Source organism: Sinohyriopsis cumingii, chromosome 1 (assembly GCF_028554795.1).
Source record: "Sinohyriopsis cumingii isolate HCF-2022 chromosome 1, ASM2855479v2, whole genome shotgun sequence".
Taxonomy (NCBI): Eukaryota; Metazoa; Mollusca; class Bivalvia; order Unionida; family Unionidae; genus Sinohyriopsis; species Sinohyriopsis cumingii.
Window position 1 is genome coordinate 118,577,592 of NC_142961.1, and position 13,884 is coordinate 118,591,475.

At 33.7% G+C, this 13,884-nt stretch overlaps 1 protein-coding gene across 3 annotated transcripts in view; it reads right to left on the bottom strand.

Annotated features, from left to right (window-relative positions):
* Positions 1 to 2,599: 2,599 nt before the first annotated feature.
* LOC149807731 (receptor-type tyrosine-protein phosphatase T-like) overlaps positions 2,600 to 13,884 on the bottom strand; it is a 135,648-nt gene continuing 124,363 nt past the window's right edge. For 2 of the 3 annotated variants that reach the window (XM_089969944.1, XM_089969937.1), the window contains 4 exons: positions 12,524 to 12,652; positions 7,718 to 7,863; positions 6,143 to 6,278; positions 2,600 to 4,445 (listed from right to left, as the gene is read on the bottom strand). In XM_089969944.1, coding sequence (XP_089826070.1) covers positions 4,365 to 4,445; positions 6,143 to 6,278; positions 7,718 to 7,863; positions 12,524 to 12,652 — 492 coding nt within the window. In that variant the 3' untranslated portion in view covers positions 2,600 to 4,364. The remainder of the gene's footprint in view (positions 4,446 to 6,142; positions 6,279 to 7,717; positions 7,864 to 12,523; positions 12,653 to 13,884) is intronic. The other variant, XR_016423352.1, reaches the window with a different exon arrangement.

The following is a 13,884-nucleotide window of genomic DNA, read 5'->3' on the forward strand; positions in this document are numbered from 1 at the left end:
CTGATTCTAAAGATCGATGCGCACAGGATATGACAGGTTGGCATGTGACGTCCCTAGACCTGATGGTCTGGGATGCTGCGATGTGCCGTTTTTCTCTCGTGGCTGTGAGGTGTTAGCGACGGTCATCATAGTTAGACTTGTCCAAGGCCGAGACTTACTGGTCGCTTGGTTGCATGCTCTACGATTGCAGGTTACACTTGAGTTTCTTTTTATACCTTTTCTTCGGGCGCACGTGGAAATGCTCGAGCTGCTTCACGTGCGTGTGGTATACAATTAATATTTCGCAGGCGTAGAGCAGGGATGCTTGGACAAGAGCTTAAAACACTGATCTTCGTGGGCATTTGAAGATATATAAATAAATAGATAGATAGATAGACAGACAGACAGATATCCACACAGACAGACGGACAGATAGATAGATAGATAGATAGAAAGACAGACAGACATACACATTAGTTCAGAGCATACTTGTAGAGTAAAACCATTAGACCTCTTGTAGCGAAAAGCACCATAACAGAGCATCTGGCTGTCACGCTGACAAGACGAAGAGAAAATATAACTAGCTCTTTAAAAAAGAGACTATAGTTTATTAGGCTTAAAATGAGCTACATTAATATAGTTTCATTGAAAATAATCATAAATGAACAATACAAACCTGCATTCGTAGAATAGAAATACTATAGTACCGGGTGATATTGGGACAAACAAGCATTGTATAATCAACATTAATTGCATTGTTTTGAAGAAAACGAAACCAGCTATAGTTTTAACATATATGTTACGCTCCAGTGCTGAGCATATGCACAAATTGTACATTAACTAGAGACTTATCTGAGGTGTTGTTCTTAATTAGAAACAATATAAATGACAAGACAAGTGGACATATTAATTGCAGCAGGTAGAACTTAACATATGCTAAATGATGTGTACATACATAATGACGATATAAAACTGTATAATTGTTTGACTACTATTCAAAAGGTCAAACAATTGAAAACCGATTAGCCTAAAGAATACGAGACTAGAAAGAACGTTTCATCTTCCTGCGAATAAAAGCAAACACGCCATCTTCATTTAAAGTTTTCGTCAGTTCTGCAAACGTAACAATTGCACCTTTCGTAAGTCAAGAAAGGTGATGAAGTCGTCAAGAAATCAAATTGGGTAAACTAGTGGCATCAGACCCAATATGTCCTCAGTAAAGTCCCCCTTTAAATATAAGCACTTGAACACAAAAATAAAGGATATCTGTGCATTCTTTCAAAGATTTAATTATTTATGTTATTAATACATTAAATAATTAACCCTTATTAAAATACCTTTCTGCACAAAAAATTAAAATTGACAAAAACTTTAAAGAACACAAATGAAGTGCATTTGATATCCTTCCAAGTGGTGAAAATGCACGAATCATATCGATTGCTGCGCCAACTTGTAGGGCAAATTTGGACAACGGTAGAATGGGTAGTTATAAAAATAGCTTTGGGCAAGCAATTTTACCTACAAGTTATACGATAAATTCATATTTCAAGAGACGGGTGGGTAGATAGCACATAATTGCATAAGAAAAACACAGATAATACATATTTACACTGAAGCAATATATATCAAAACGTTACAATGCCGGCAGTAACATAAAATTAAAAGACTGGAGTAAAATATCTAACATGCAAATATATATTGGCTTACTTCTGAATGTCTCAAGTCTACGATTACGTCCATAATATTATTAAAAACTTTTATAAGAAATGAAATTGTTTAAAAATTTGAAAAATGTCCTAACGATACAAGAGGTGCCCATAGTAAACAACAGGCTATCTGATATTTTATTCCTCGTGAGATTAAGTATTCTACATTATTTTATTTTCATGTTGGTGTATTCATTTTGGAAAATGCTAAAACAAATGACCACACAATGAACATCTCTATTTCATTCAAGACAGGTGAATATCTGATTTTATTTAACTTAGGGAAAAGACATACAATGTTGAAGAATTATCTTTTTTACACAAAAACGTAATTTCCAACACTCATTTGAACGTATACAGCCAACGAAAATACAATCTTATGAAATATCACAATTATATGCGGGAGCATACGTACAAGAGAATTTTTATGCTATAGTTTTGTTTGAACAGTGCTAACCTTTTATCCCTTCTACCCCATGTTTTGATAGGTGGGTGTGAGCGACAGTAAGTAGAATATTTACTAGAGCCGTGACCAAGAATAAAACACATTCTCTGTACAAAGTAGTGTATGCAGAATAATTACAGTGAACGATATGATGTAGCGAACCTGGTGAACTAACGGTAACGAGAACAGACCATGTAATCCGTTTGGCATAAACAAATAAACAATGTGTTTAATCTTACAGTGATGTGCGGGTGTAAAAATCAGTCTATACATTGACACATGTTGTAATGTGGGTATACGATGTCTGCACCATGTTGTCTCTCTGATGCTACAATAAGGTAATTTTAAAGAAAGCCCATTGGCTACATATATATATATATATATATATATATATATATATATATATATATATATATATATATATATATATATATATATATATATATATATATATATATATATATATATATATATATATTTGTCTAGAGTCGTGCAAATAGGCCAGCTGTGCCGAACATATCAAAGCCTCTTGAAATCTACATTGCATAAAAGATTTAACTGAAATGAGAAGGGGAAAATATAATTATATTTTAATCTAGAGTTTAGAATTTACTCGCATTACAAATAAGCGCATATTTATAAATGCCAAACAATATAAGGTAAAAGTTATCTGGAGAAGGTAACATAGAAAGATTGTTTCTAAATCAAAATACGTTGGAATCACGTAGATCAAAGAAAAGTAACAATCGTTTTGCTTTTCACGGAGTGGCTATATTACAGTACAGAGCATACGCTCAAAATGTACAAGTTACTAACACTATAAGAGGATAATCATAAGCAATGATTTTGTGAGCATTAATAAGAATTATACGACTGAGTAACATGCTAATTGAAACCAGTCCAACCTAATTTCTGCTGAATGGTATTTACATGCATACTGTCTGTAGAAAGCATAAAAAGTTCACAGGTTTTGCATACATTGCAAAGAGTTAATGGGGTAATGCTCGATAACCATTTTCGCTTGAAATAATACAGGACAATGAAATGCTCTTCAATATCTTTGTCAATGGAAGAAGTCTTGCCATCTTCATTACACCTTATCGACAGTCATTGCTGCAGACTTACCATACTTATTTGACAAAGATGGTGCATATAAAGATGAAGAAGCTAGGGAATATGATAACATGTGTCCTTTGTATAGTTTCTTCATACAGATAAGCAATTATTAAAGCACAAATATAAAGGATTAATCCGTATTTGTAAGTCAATATCAGATTATGACTGATTTACTTGAAATGAATGCTCGCAATCTTGTTTTCACTCTACATTGCATTCATCATGTGTCTATCATAAAACAAATGTAATTAAATTATATATGTGACATAAGTATTAAACATTTCAGAAACGTTGAAGAATACGAACACCAGGGAAAAAAGGTTGTGGAAGACGACAAGATACATAGATTAATCTGCACCGATGGAAATACAAAATTAGTGGATGACCTCGCTAAGTTCTGCAACAAAAACGCAATTAGGTTGCATATCATTTAGTGCTGCGTCACATTGCTACAGATTAGGTGGTACATCTGTATTGTGGGTAACAAATTACATTCTCTAGGCAAGCTACGTTCCGATACAAGGTAAGTACAACACATATTTTTTGTATGAGCCAAGAATGTATAAGTATATCAAAACAATACACATGTTATATTTTATAATGAATCAATATATCATAAACATTAAAATGCTAAAAGTAACGTAAGGCTAAATCCACGACAACAATACACAATATGCAAATATACTTTTGTGCAAGTACAGGATGTAAGTTAAGTCCAGAATATCATCAATATTTTCCGAAATTTGAGACTGCTTAAGAATACGAAGCTTACTGAACTAATTTACAAGGAAATCAATCTGATTTTGATCCCTGTGTGATTGAAAGTAGTACATGTTCTATTTCGATCGAGTGTGTTAATTTAGGACACTCTTTTATCTAACCATACATTCAACCCGTCCACTTTTTTCAGTGTAGCTAAATATCTGATCTTATTCACATAAGCGGGAGCACCATAAATGTAGAAGAAATGGCAATTAATAAAAAGACGCTTAATTTCCTGGGACCAAATTAAACGTATACAGTCAACAAAGTAGTTCTTGCAACATATAACAATAATATGGGTCAGCAGTCTAATCTCAAAGAGCAGATTACTACTAGATGATCTCATGTGCAGAAGTTCAAGGTCGTGAGAAGTTGGAGTGGCTCTCGTACTGCTCCAAGTAAGTCTTAATGGCATCATGGCAGAACTTGAACTGAACCTGTAATAACGAAAATAGAATAATACGATTGGGACCGGCCATTTATAAGGAATGTCAAAATTACCAAACTCTATAAATATATAATATTGGTTATTATAAACAAACTATGTGTCCAGAATTGTTTACATTTGGATTTTGAGTCATTTTGATATCGTTTTTGGACTATACGTTTTTAGAATTAGCTTTACTCTATGTCTAGCTAGCTTTGTTTGCTTTAAGTATATGACTATGGTTTTAAAGTATTTCTATGCGGTCTTCGTTAAAAGTACCTGCACCCCAATGACTGTAATATACCTCTGAGGCGAACTATATTTCTCATTCACCACTGCACTGAAATTGTGTTTGAATAACACTGAATAATAATTATTAGTTCAGTCTCTTTGCGATGCCTGATTTATGATGAATTTGCTGCAACATTTTACAAAGTTGTCCTTTATGTAAGCTGGATTTAGTGTTTCTTCATCAGAATTTTGTATAAAGATATCTACTATTGTCCTTTAGGTTGAGATATGTCATATTACATACTTTCAACGTTCCATGTTCCAGTTTTATGCTGTTGTACTTTGGTGTAATCATTTGTACTAAATTAAATGGGAATATGCTTAGTACACTGCATTTGGTAGATTGTTTTGTTGTTCAGACAACTCAAACTTTTATCCTAAGAGACGCCAATCAGGTAGAGGCAGCAATTTCTGCCAGACAACTTGTCCAGAAGTAATCTCTAAATAATCTTGAGAATTATTCGAGTTCTTTAACAATATATTAATTGCTAATATACTTTTCAATGACTTCGTAATGCACACAATTTCAAAAACAGGTGCTCAATGCAGCCTTTAAAAAATTACTCTGTCAATAAGTTAGAAAATATATCATTATACACTTTCGTGTTTGATTGCTTTTTGAATTTCATGCTCACGTGACAACAAAATGACACAGATATTATGTTTATCGTCACCAAGTTCATCTTCTTGCCTGACATTACTAAATATAATCATGATTGTATCACACTAGTTGACCAATTATTTCACCCTCCTTTCACCCTTCCATCGTCAACCCCATCTCCCTCTCTAATGCTGACAGATAAAATGAGTTCCCCTTCTTCCCTAAGTGATGTTAACACTCAATCAATATTCATGCTACGTTATAGAAGTACTTCATTATAAACAGTTCCTTTAAGATATACAAGTAAATTTAACTTCGCAACATTTTGCGCATATAAATGCTATTTTAAATTAGGAGTATAACTTAACAAAAAGTATCCATATATTTGTCAGCGTATTAACTATAGGCATGTGCACGTATGGTTTAAAAATATGACTTCATCACTCACAAAATCTTAAGATACATCATACAATTCTGAATAGGATTGTTTTAAGTCTTGCTGTAGTATATACTCATTTGTATAGTTACTGAACATAAAATTAATTCATCTTAATGGATGCCAGCCTTTAACTTCACTTTGTAATTCTCAGTTCTAAACTGTGTAAAAATATGATACAATTTCAGATATCTGAAATAATGGAGTTGATAAATTAAAGTGGCCTCAATAAAAAAATATTCAGTTTCCTGCATTGGAGCTAATATATATGTATAGGCCACATTCTGTTTGGTCACTATGTCACTTCCTTTCCAAGCGAACCACTGAGCAAATTGTTTATCACTCATGCAATCTCCCTTTTTTAAAAAGCTTTTCTCACCACGCTAGGAATGACTTGAGGCCGTCTGCTGCGCATTTGGTTTATAATTTGCTCAATAGCAACATCGTGTTTAGACATCATCCTTTCTATCAGGGCAGCAACAACACAAAACAATCCGCTTCTCTCGGCTCCATTCCTGTATGGGTTACATTTATATGTATTATTGGACTATTCTTGTTTTGAATTGTTCAAATTAAAATTATGCTATTTATTAAAAACAAGTACTACTCGATTATTTAAATTTCATGCTAGAAACAACTGTGTGCTCGTTTTCGTAAATATTATTGGATGAGGAAAACGTCGGAAACCATTAATGTACTTTATAGATGAGAGACGGAGAACAATGTAGTCGGATTTATTATCACAGACAGTGACACATCATTGGGTGTCAAACTGAATGTCAGGTTGATTTCGATGTAACCCACATAGACAGTTTATTTGGTACAAAGTATTATCTCAGTGCTTTTATATATCTTTAAGCGCTTGAGAAAGAACTATTTTGATGTCATATTTACCACAGTCCGGTAAGCAGGTCCAGTGTGCGTGTCCAATTTCAATACACATGCGCAAAATATTATTGATTATTGTCCCTCTCCATTGCCTTAACAGGCACATACATATAATTGATTCAAGGCAGGCAGATCATTATACATGCCTTCTTACAGCTAAGTAAGGTATTGCTTTTCCTTATAGGAAACATGTTTATGTATTTCTTGGGTGAAATGCAAAGAGAATAATCACAACATGTGAGCCATGACTTTTCAATAACACATTGGCAGCAGTTATTTAACGTTTAAGATCTGAATAGTACATAGTGATTTTTGGTAGTTGATGTAATGTTTTGATTCAACAATGAGTGTTTGCAGAAGCCGATGATCTTTTAATTTCGAAATTAATAATTTTTTGGAGAAGATATAAATATGTTGTTTTTCATTTTCAAAATAAACCGTTATATAAATGATCAAGTCCTTAAGGTCAATCACTTTTGCAGTTGTATGTTTTAGATGGCAGGTGTTCTCACATTCCTCATTAATGTATTGATTTTAGTGTTGGTGAGGGATGGGTTTAGGTGTACCGTGTAAAGACATTGTAATATTGAGATCGTTTGAAGTGCAGATTGCATTCAGTTTGTTACTCGTGATTATATAACTTTTTTAATTTGGTCATCTTTATTTTTATTCACTGCTGAGGAATTTCGCTTAAAGTGATTTAATGTTTTCTTATGAACAACACCGAGGTAATCTGATTACTCTCCAAACCACATATCGCACTACAAAATGATGTGCGTATTATTGTTAAAGGCCATCACATTTGACACTATCAAGAAGACATCGCACCAGAACGTTGTTGGATACTCTTTTATTGGGAAGAAGATTTATACAGTTGACACCAAAGCTAATAACTAAAACAAATAAGGATATATTTCAGAACGTGCACCAAAATTAATAATGCATTGGTTCTGGCATGTTCAATACTTAGGCAAGACTCGTCCTCTATATCCAACTGTCAACGGAATATTTGTAAACTCTTTGCCGTGTGCAAGCCAAGTTAATTTATATCATAAATGCATCTTACATGCAATGAACAATTATAGGCTTGTAGCCCGTTTCCTGTTGCCTGTTCTGTATCAGATCGATCTGCTTCAGCATTGCCGACGGTGACTCGGGCACTGGTTCATCATCGGCCCAGTACATTGCTCTGCTCAGCAGCACCTTGCGAAGCTGAAAATATTTGAATTGATTGCCTTGTACAAGATAAAGAGACCGTAATTCCTGTGTCATATCATCATACACTTTAAAGTGTTTCCAGCTGGACACGTGTACCGTTTATGAATGTATTTATTTTCCTTATTCCATTGCACATAATCCATAAACGACAATGTCTCGATAGAATTACACTGCATTACAGTTTCCGAATTTTAATCTTCATGTTTACGAGCATATAACCATATAGATCGGGCCAATTTATGGGTCTAATTATATTACAACAGTGAATCAGAAGCACAAACGTTATATAGTATATAAGACAATTTCAGTAAATTTTAAAATGTCAAGTAGAACGTAAATATTTTTACACCGGTCAATGCAATAAAGTAATAAGATGGTCAAGAATAAAGTATAACAGGGTGAACAAAACATAATATCATAAGGTTTGATAAATCCGTAAACTATGAACTACACAAGTAGCTCAAATACTACCTCAACATATATAACTTTGCATCTTTCATTATGATTTGAACTTTTAAAACATTATTATCTACATTATGCTCATACATTGGAAGATAAATGCATTTCCCAAGCAAAGAACAAAGAGGCAGCCAACTGAGACTGTCGAACTTGTCTATGGAACTCGCGACCCATGAATTACTGTTAACCGAGCTAGCGAGGTTAACCGTGAACACAGAAGAAACGCCACAAAGAAAACATTAGGAAAGTAGAACAACGGCGTCATAATATGAAAAAAGACCATGATTAGCCCCTTCTCTTTTAGACAATGATCTTTTTTCGTGCATGGATATGCTTACAACCATATGATGTTATTAGCTTTATTAATGATTACTAAATTGACGGTATGGAATATCAAAATACATATGTTATATGTTTGGCAAAGAAATTACATTTTACAATTAGTGTACACGGTAATACATCTTCACTAGATAAATAATTTATATTGAAATAATATGATGTATTAGTGTCAAACCCGTCGCACTACTGGATCTAATTACGTACATTGAAGTACAAGTACAATTAAGTTAACCAATTTGAAATCAACATGCCATTAATATCTAACAATGCCGATGTTTTCGTTGTTCGAACTGACATCTTATGTTATTAGAAAGATCTATTCGCTATAAATTAATAAATAAGAGAGACTTGATGAACTACATTTATTATTCTTAACGTAGTAAATATTTAAACCTTACCAAGTAAACGCATTATAGTTTACAAATTAAATTACAACATTTTTGGAAAAACCAATAGTTTTATCAGATTAGTTTATGTTAGTGATCCCTTTGTCTGTTAATATGACCCTTGGAAAACGAACTCGACTAAACAACGTCATCTGTGTTTAGCCACTAATCTTCAGTTTACATAGTAGTATCATCAACTACCTGCACTATGTACCAGAGACCAGCATTTGTTCTAGATAACGACCCCACAATATTCATTGAAATGTTTGAGAACGGTTCTTTTATCACCTGTGGGCAAACCATGCGTGCTTTCTCGCGTGAAGTCATTGCTTTAGGTTTGCCAGCTTCAATGTCATCAAACATCGTATTTATTCTTTTACGAAAAATATTGTTCAGCCCGTGTTGCTGTGTATTAGTGGGATTATAATCGTCTGCAGCCTCGACAACTGAACTGGAGTCTTTGCTCCTCCTTATCCACTGTACCTGATTATGTGGAAAGACTTTCAGGAACAATTCGTCACGGAGACAAATACGTGGGTCACGATCATCCTTGAAATGCTTTATGTCTTGATCTATCCTGGCCGTCAGTTGTATATGCGTCGTAGTAATTTCCTTCTTCACACCTATCAAAATTATCAATTAATCCATCCCTGAGACACCGTGTAATAACTACAAGCATGAGTTGTAACCTGTCTTGCCTCTCGTCTCAAAAGTGGGTTTAGTTGCAATATGTTCAGATCATCAGACTATTTTCCTTCTTTTGAAACTGCTTCAGTAATTTAATAGGACGCTCAGGATGTCTTATCCTAGCTCAAGCTTACCCTAATCGTGCAATGCAATTGTAAATGTTTTCCCCTCGCATATTCCTGATTTTTTACTCTAACTTAAGATGAAAATGCTTCATTTCCAATACATGTTCCATTCATAATTTTGTTCTTTCGAATTTAAATTTCATTTTTCGAAGTTCAATTTCCAATTCAAACTCTTTCTGTCTCAACTTCAGTTATTTTTCATTCTTCTTTGAGGCAGCTTTTCTCTTTTATTCCCTGTGTGGCGGCACGTCCTGAAGTTAACATTCTTTTCATACTCCAGTCTCAGCATCAGTAAACTCCGTTACCTTCTTTACTGACAGTTTTCGTCGAGTTTGTCTTAAAGCATACATACTTCATCATTTTCAACGTCACAAGTAACCGACATATTGACAAGCTATATGCACGTATTGCAAGATTGATCAATTTATCCATAGCCACTGGACTAGTTTTTTTCTTCCACGAATTTGGGGATATGTACATGATCACTCTTCACATTGATGCAAACTTTGGAGTCAACAATTGTCCGTTATTCGTTACAGTATAACCAGTTACTGCTCATAACACAAAAATGATCGCTGAATCCACAGCTTCTAGAATTGTGAATAAAATTCGAACAACTCCAAAATCAAATCTAGAAATAATGGATTCTTAACGATGCCATCAAAATTGTTTCATTTGGGTTTAAATGACACACAAAAAACAGGTAAGTGCTATACAGCTGTTTTGTAAAACTAAAGCTAAATATATTAATGCCAAAAAATGTATTGCTTACAGTAGGAAGTAAAACTATATAATTCCCTGCTCTCTCACTCTTATGTTGTTTTAATAAAGGTTGTAGATAATGGAACTAAATTAATTTAACATTTGTGTTTAATCTTAGGGCATGAACTGCTCAACGCTAAATTAGGTATGGGAAGATAACCAAAGGAACGGCGACTGTTAACAGTCTTGTCCGAAATATCCAGAATGATAGAATTCGTATTCTGGCCAGGTATTACTAACAATAGCTAGGCTCCGAAGTTCAGGGACAGCGCATGTACGCTGATAGCAGCATAGACTATTCAAGTGATGACTACGAATTTGAATGTGGCCGTGTAAAAACAGTGCATTCTTCACACATTCAATGGTGTGTATATATATATATATATATATATATATATATATATATATATATATATATATATATATATATATATATATATATATATATATATATATATATATATATATATATATATATATAGATACACACACACATACATATATATATATATAGTCAGAGAATTTTTAATTCGTACTCTACTTAGATTCGAACCCAGGTTTGCGGGTAAACGGCAGCGATCGCCTTGCATGCTTACACGAGCCATATTCTCTCACGACTAAGCACACTTCACCAAAAATGATGTTACTTAATCGGTGTTATATGCACTCGTGCGTAGCAGACACAATCGCATGACGACCTAGCAATTAATTCTCATGTATGTACACAGTCATTCCGGATTCCTATGAAAGAAATCAAGGTTTATAGAATTAATAATAGAGAACTATAAATATACACCATAAAGAACGGGAATTGCTATCCCTGGATTCTACAGAAGAATGCTTGATACTAGTAGGCAGAATTATTATATTAATACAAATAATTCTATCATACAGGCTAGAGAAGTTTTAATTCGTACTCTACTGAGATTCGAACCATGGTCCGAGGGTAAACGGCACCCATCGCTTCGACTGCACACACGAGCCCATATTCCCTCACGACTATGCACACATCACCAAACAATGATACTACTCAATCGGTGTTATATACACTACTGTTTTCAATCATCCACTAAAGGTAGGAAAATCAGATAATATAACAGCGCAAATACATGGTACTTGCATTGACCCATGCACCAACATAGTGATCATTGATATTTCAATTAGACTGAATAATAACTGTTCCTTGCGATTCATTGTGTTTGGGCAAATAATTAAATTAGATAAAGAATAAACTGATGCACAACGAAAGAGAAGACCATATCAGCGAGTTTTGTTTTTTAAGATCAATTTAATTAAGCCTCAACAGATTAAAATATGCTCCGAACTTATTACTTCATTTCAAGCTTTAGCCGTCATTGTGCATAAGTGAACTATTCATGTCCGATATTGATCAGCTTTGTTCCGGAAACTGCCTTAACGATCTTCGATTTCAAAAGGTGATATGTGTCGACTTCAGGTATACATACCTATGAGTACATGCGACACTTCTATATTCTAGACGTTGATTCTTTCAAAAGCAGCCAATGACATATCGCAGATCTTTGTAGAATTAGCGGATACCAAACAAAAATAGATCCATGCCCGATTTTCGATTAACTTTTATATTTACCTTTGATCCTGCTTGTGATATTAAAGCAATTTCATGCATGTTAATGGCAATAGTCTAGGTTATATAATTCTTTCTTTACAAATGGGTGTCAACAAATAGTTATATTTGTGACTATTTTAAATTCACCAACATATAAAGATTTTGAAAGCAAGAATTATTTCTGGAAGTGATTATGCTTAGCGATTTATTAGTAAGAATTTAATCAAACTAATGAGTTTATTTTTCATAGCGTAATATCATTGTCGTACTTCAATATCAAGCTATTTGTTGTTCATATAATTACTCACATGTTCCTGGTATCTAAGAGAGATGATGTAGTTGGTGTTAATGTCATCGGTGGATTTACTCTCCAGTGTGATTCGAAAAGGCGATATCTCTAACTCCTCTTCATCCTCCGGCCAGTAACACTCCTCATCCTAGAAAATGCTATATCGTCAGACGTGATCATTGAATAATGAATTAAATCATTGTTTGGCTATAATAGATTTGCGTTTAAGTTATTTATTTTATAACGATATAAAATCAAACCGTCGTTATTGAAATAGAAAACCTATATTTACGTGCTACTTTTAGGTAGGATATCCTTTGCTATCTTAAGGTAATATGCCTCCCAATATCCGACTACTAGGAAAAATAAAGCTGCACACATGACAGCCCCTAAACTAAAACCTTAGGAATAAAGGATTAAGTAACTCAGGTTACATCCTCCTGACGGCTGTAACAGGTATAAAATGATACGCCCAAGTTTAAAGAAAATTTGTCCTAGCTCCTTGTCTTTTCAATAGTGCGTTAGCCAAATCATAAAGGATGTGAATATTACATCTATGGCACAATTTAAACAAGATAGCAATCTCCTTGAGATATGTCATACAAATGAAAATATATGTTCTTTTCAAAATATAAGACAAAGTGGACCTGGTACGAATGGTAGTACTATTTGTTAAGATAGAATTAGGATACGAGCTACGGGTAAAAGATTTATATTTTTCGTAAGATTTTGAAACATCATTTGCGACGACGGATTAAAGCCTAAGAAAAGTAAATCTCCACGATATTCAAATTACCGCTTACATATTGTATATTCTCTCAACCCAATCTAAACAATGTGGAAAATGTGATAAACGATCATAACAGGGGGCCACTTGTGTACAGCACAAACTAGTATCTTCACAATTTATCTTTGAAATAAAATTCAACGGAATAAATATACTGAGATGCCCACTAGCGCTTCCAGAATCAACACCAATCATTCACAAAGAAAATGGTGAAACAAATCATGTTCTCTATGCTTTTCTGCACATTTGCCAGGCTGCTAATAGGTTGGAGCATTTTAATGAGTTTTAAATAAAGGATTAAAACAATCTTAAAGTATTTCATTTCTACCTTTCTACCAAATATAATATGTACCTTAAATAACCGAACTATTTTGAGATAATTTTTAAGTTATTCCTAAAATTGAATATATTTAAAATAACACAAAATTGCATTACATTCGGAAGTGTTATTAAACTGCCGAATTCATCTCGTTACTCCTAAATATTAATTACATTAAGATAAAAACGTTCTTAGTGTTCAAGTCTTCTGATTTAGTGCGAGCCACATTATTATGTTTTTATGCAAATGCACGTTGCAACACATTATGTATTCA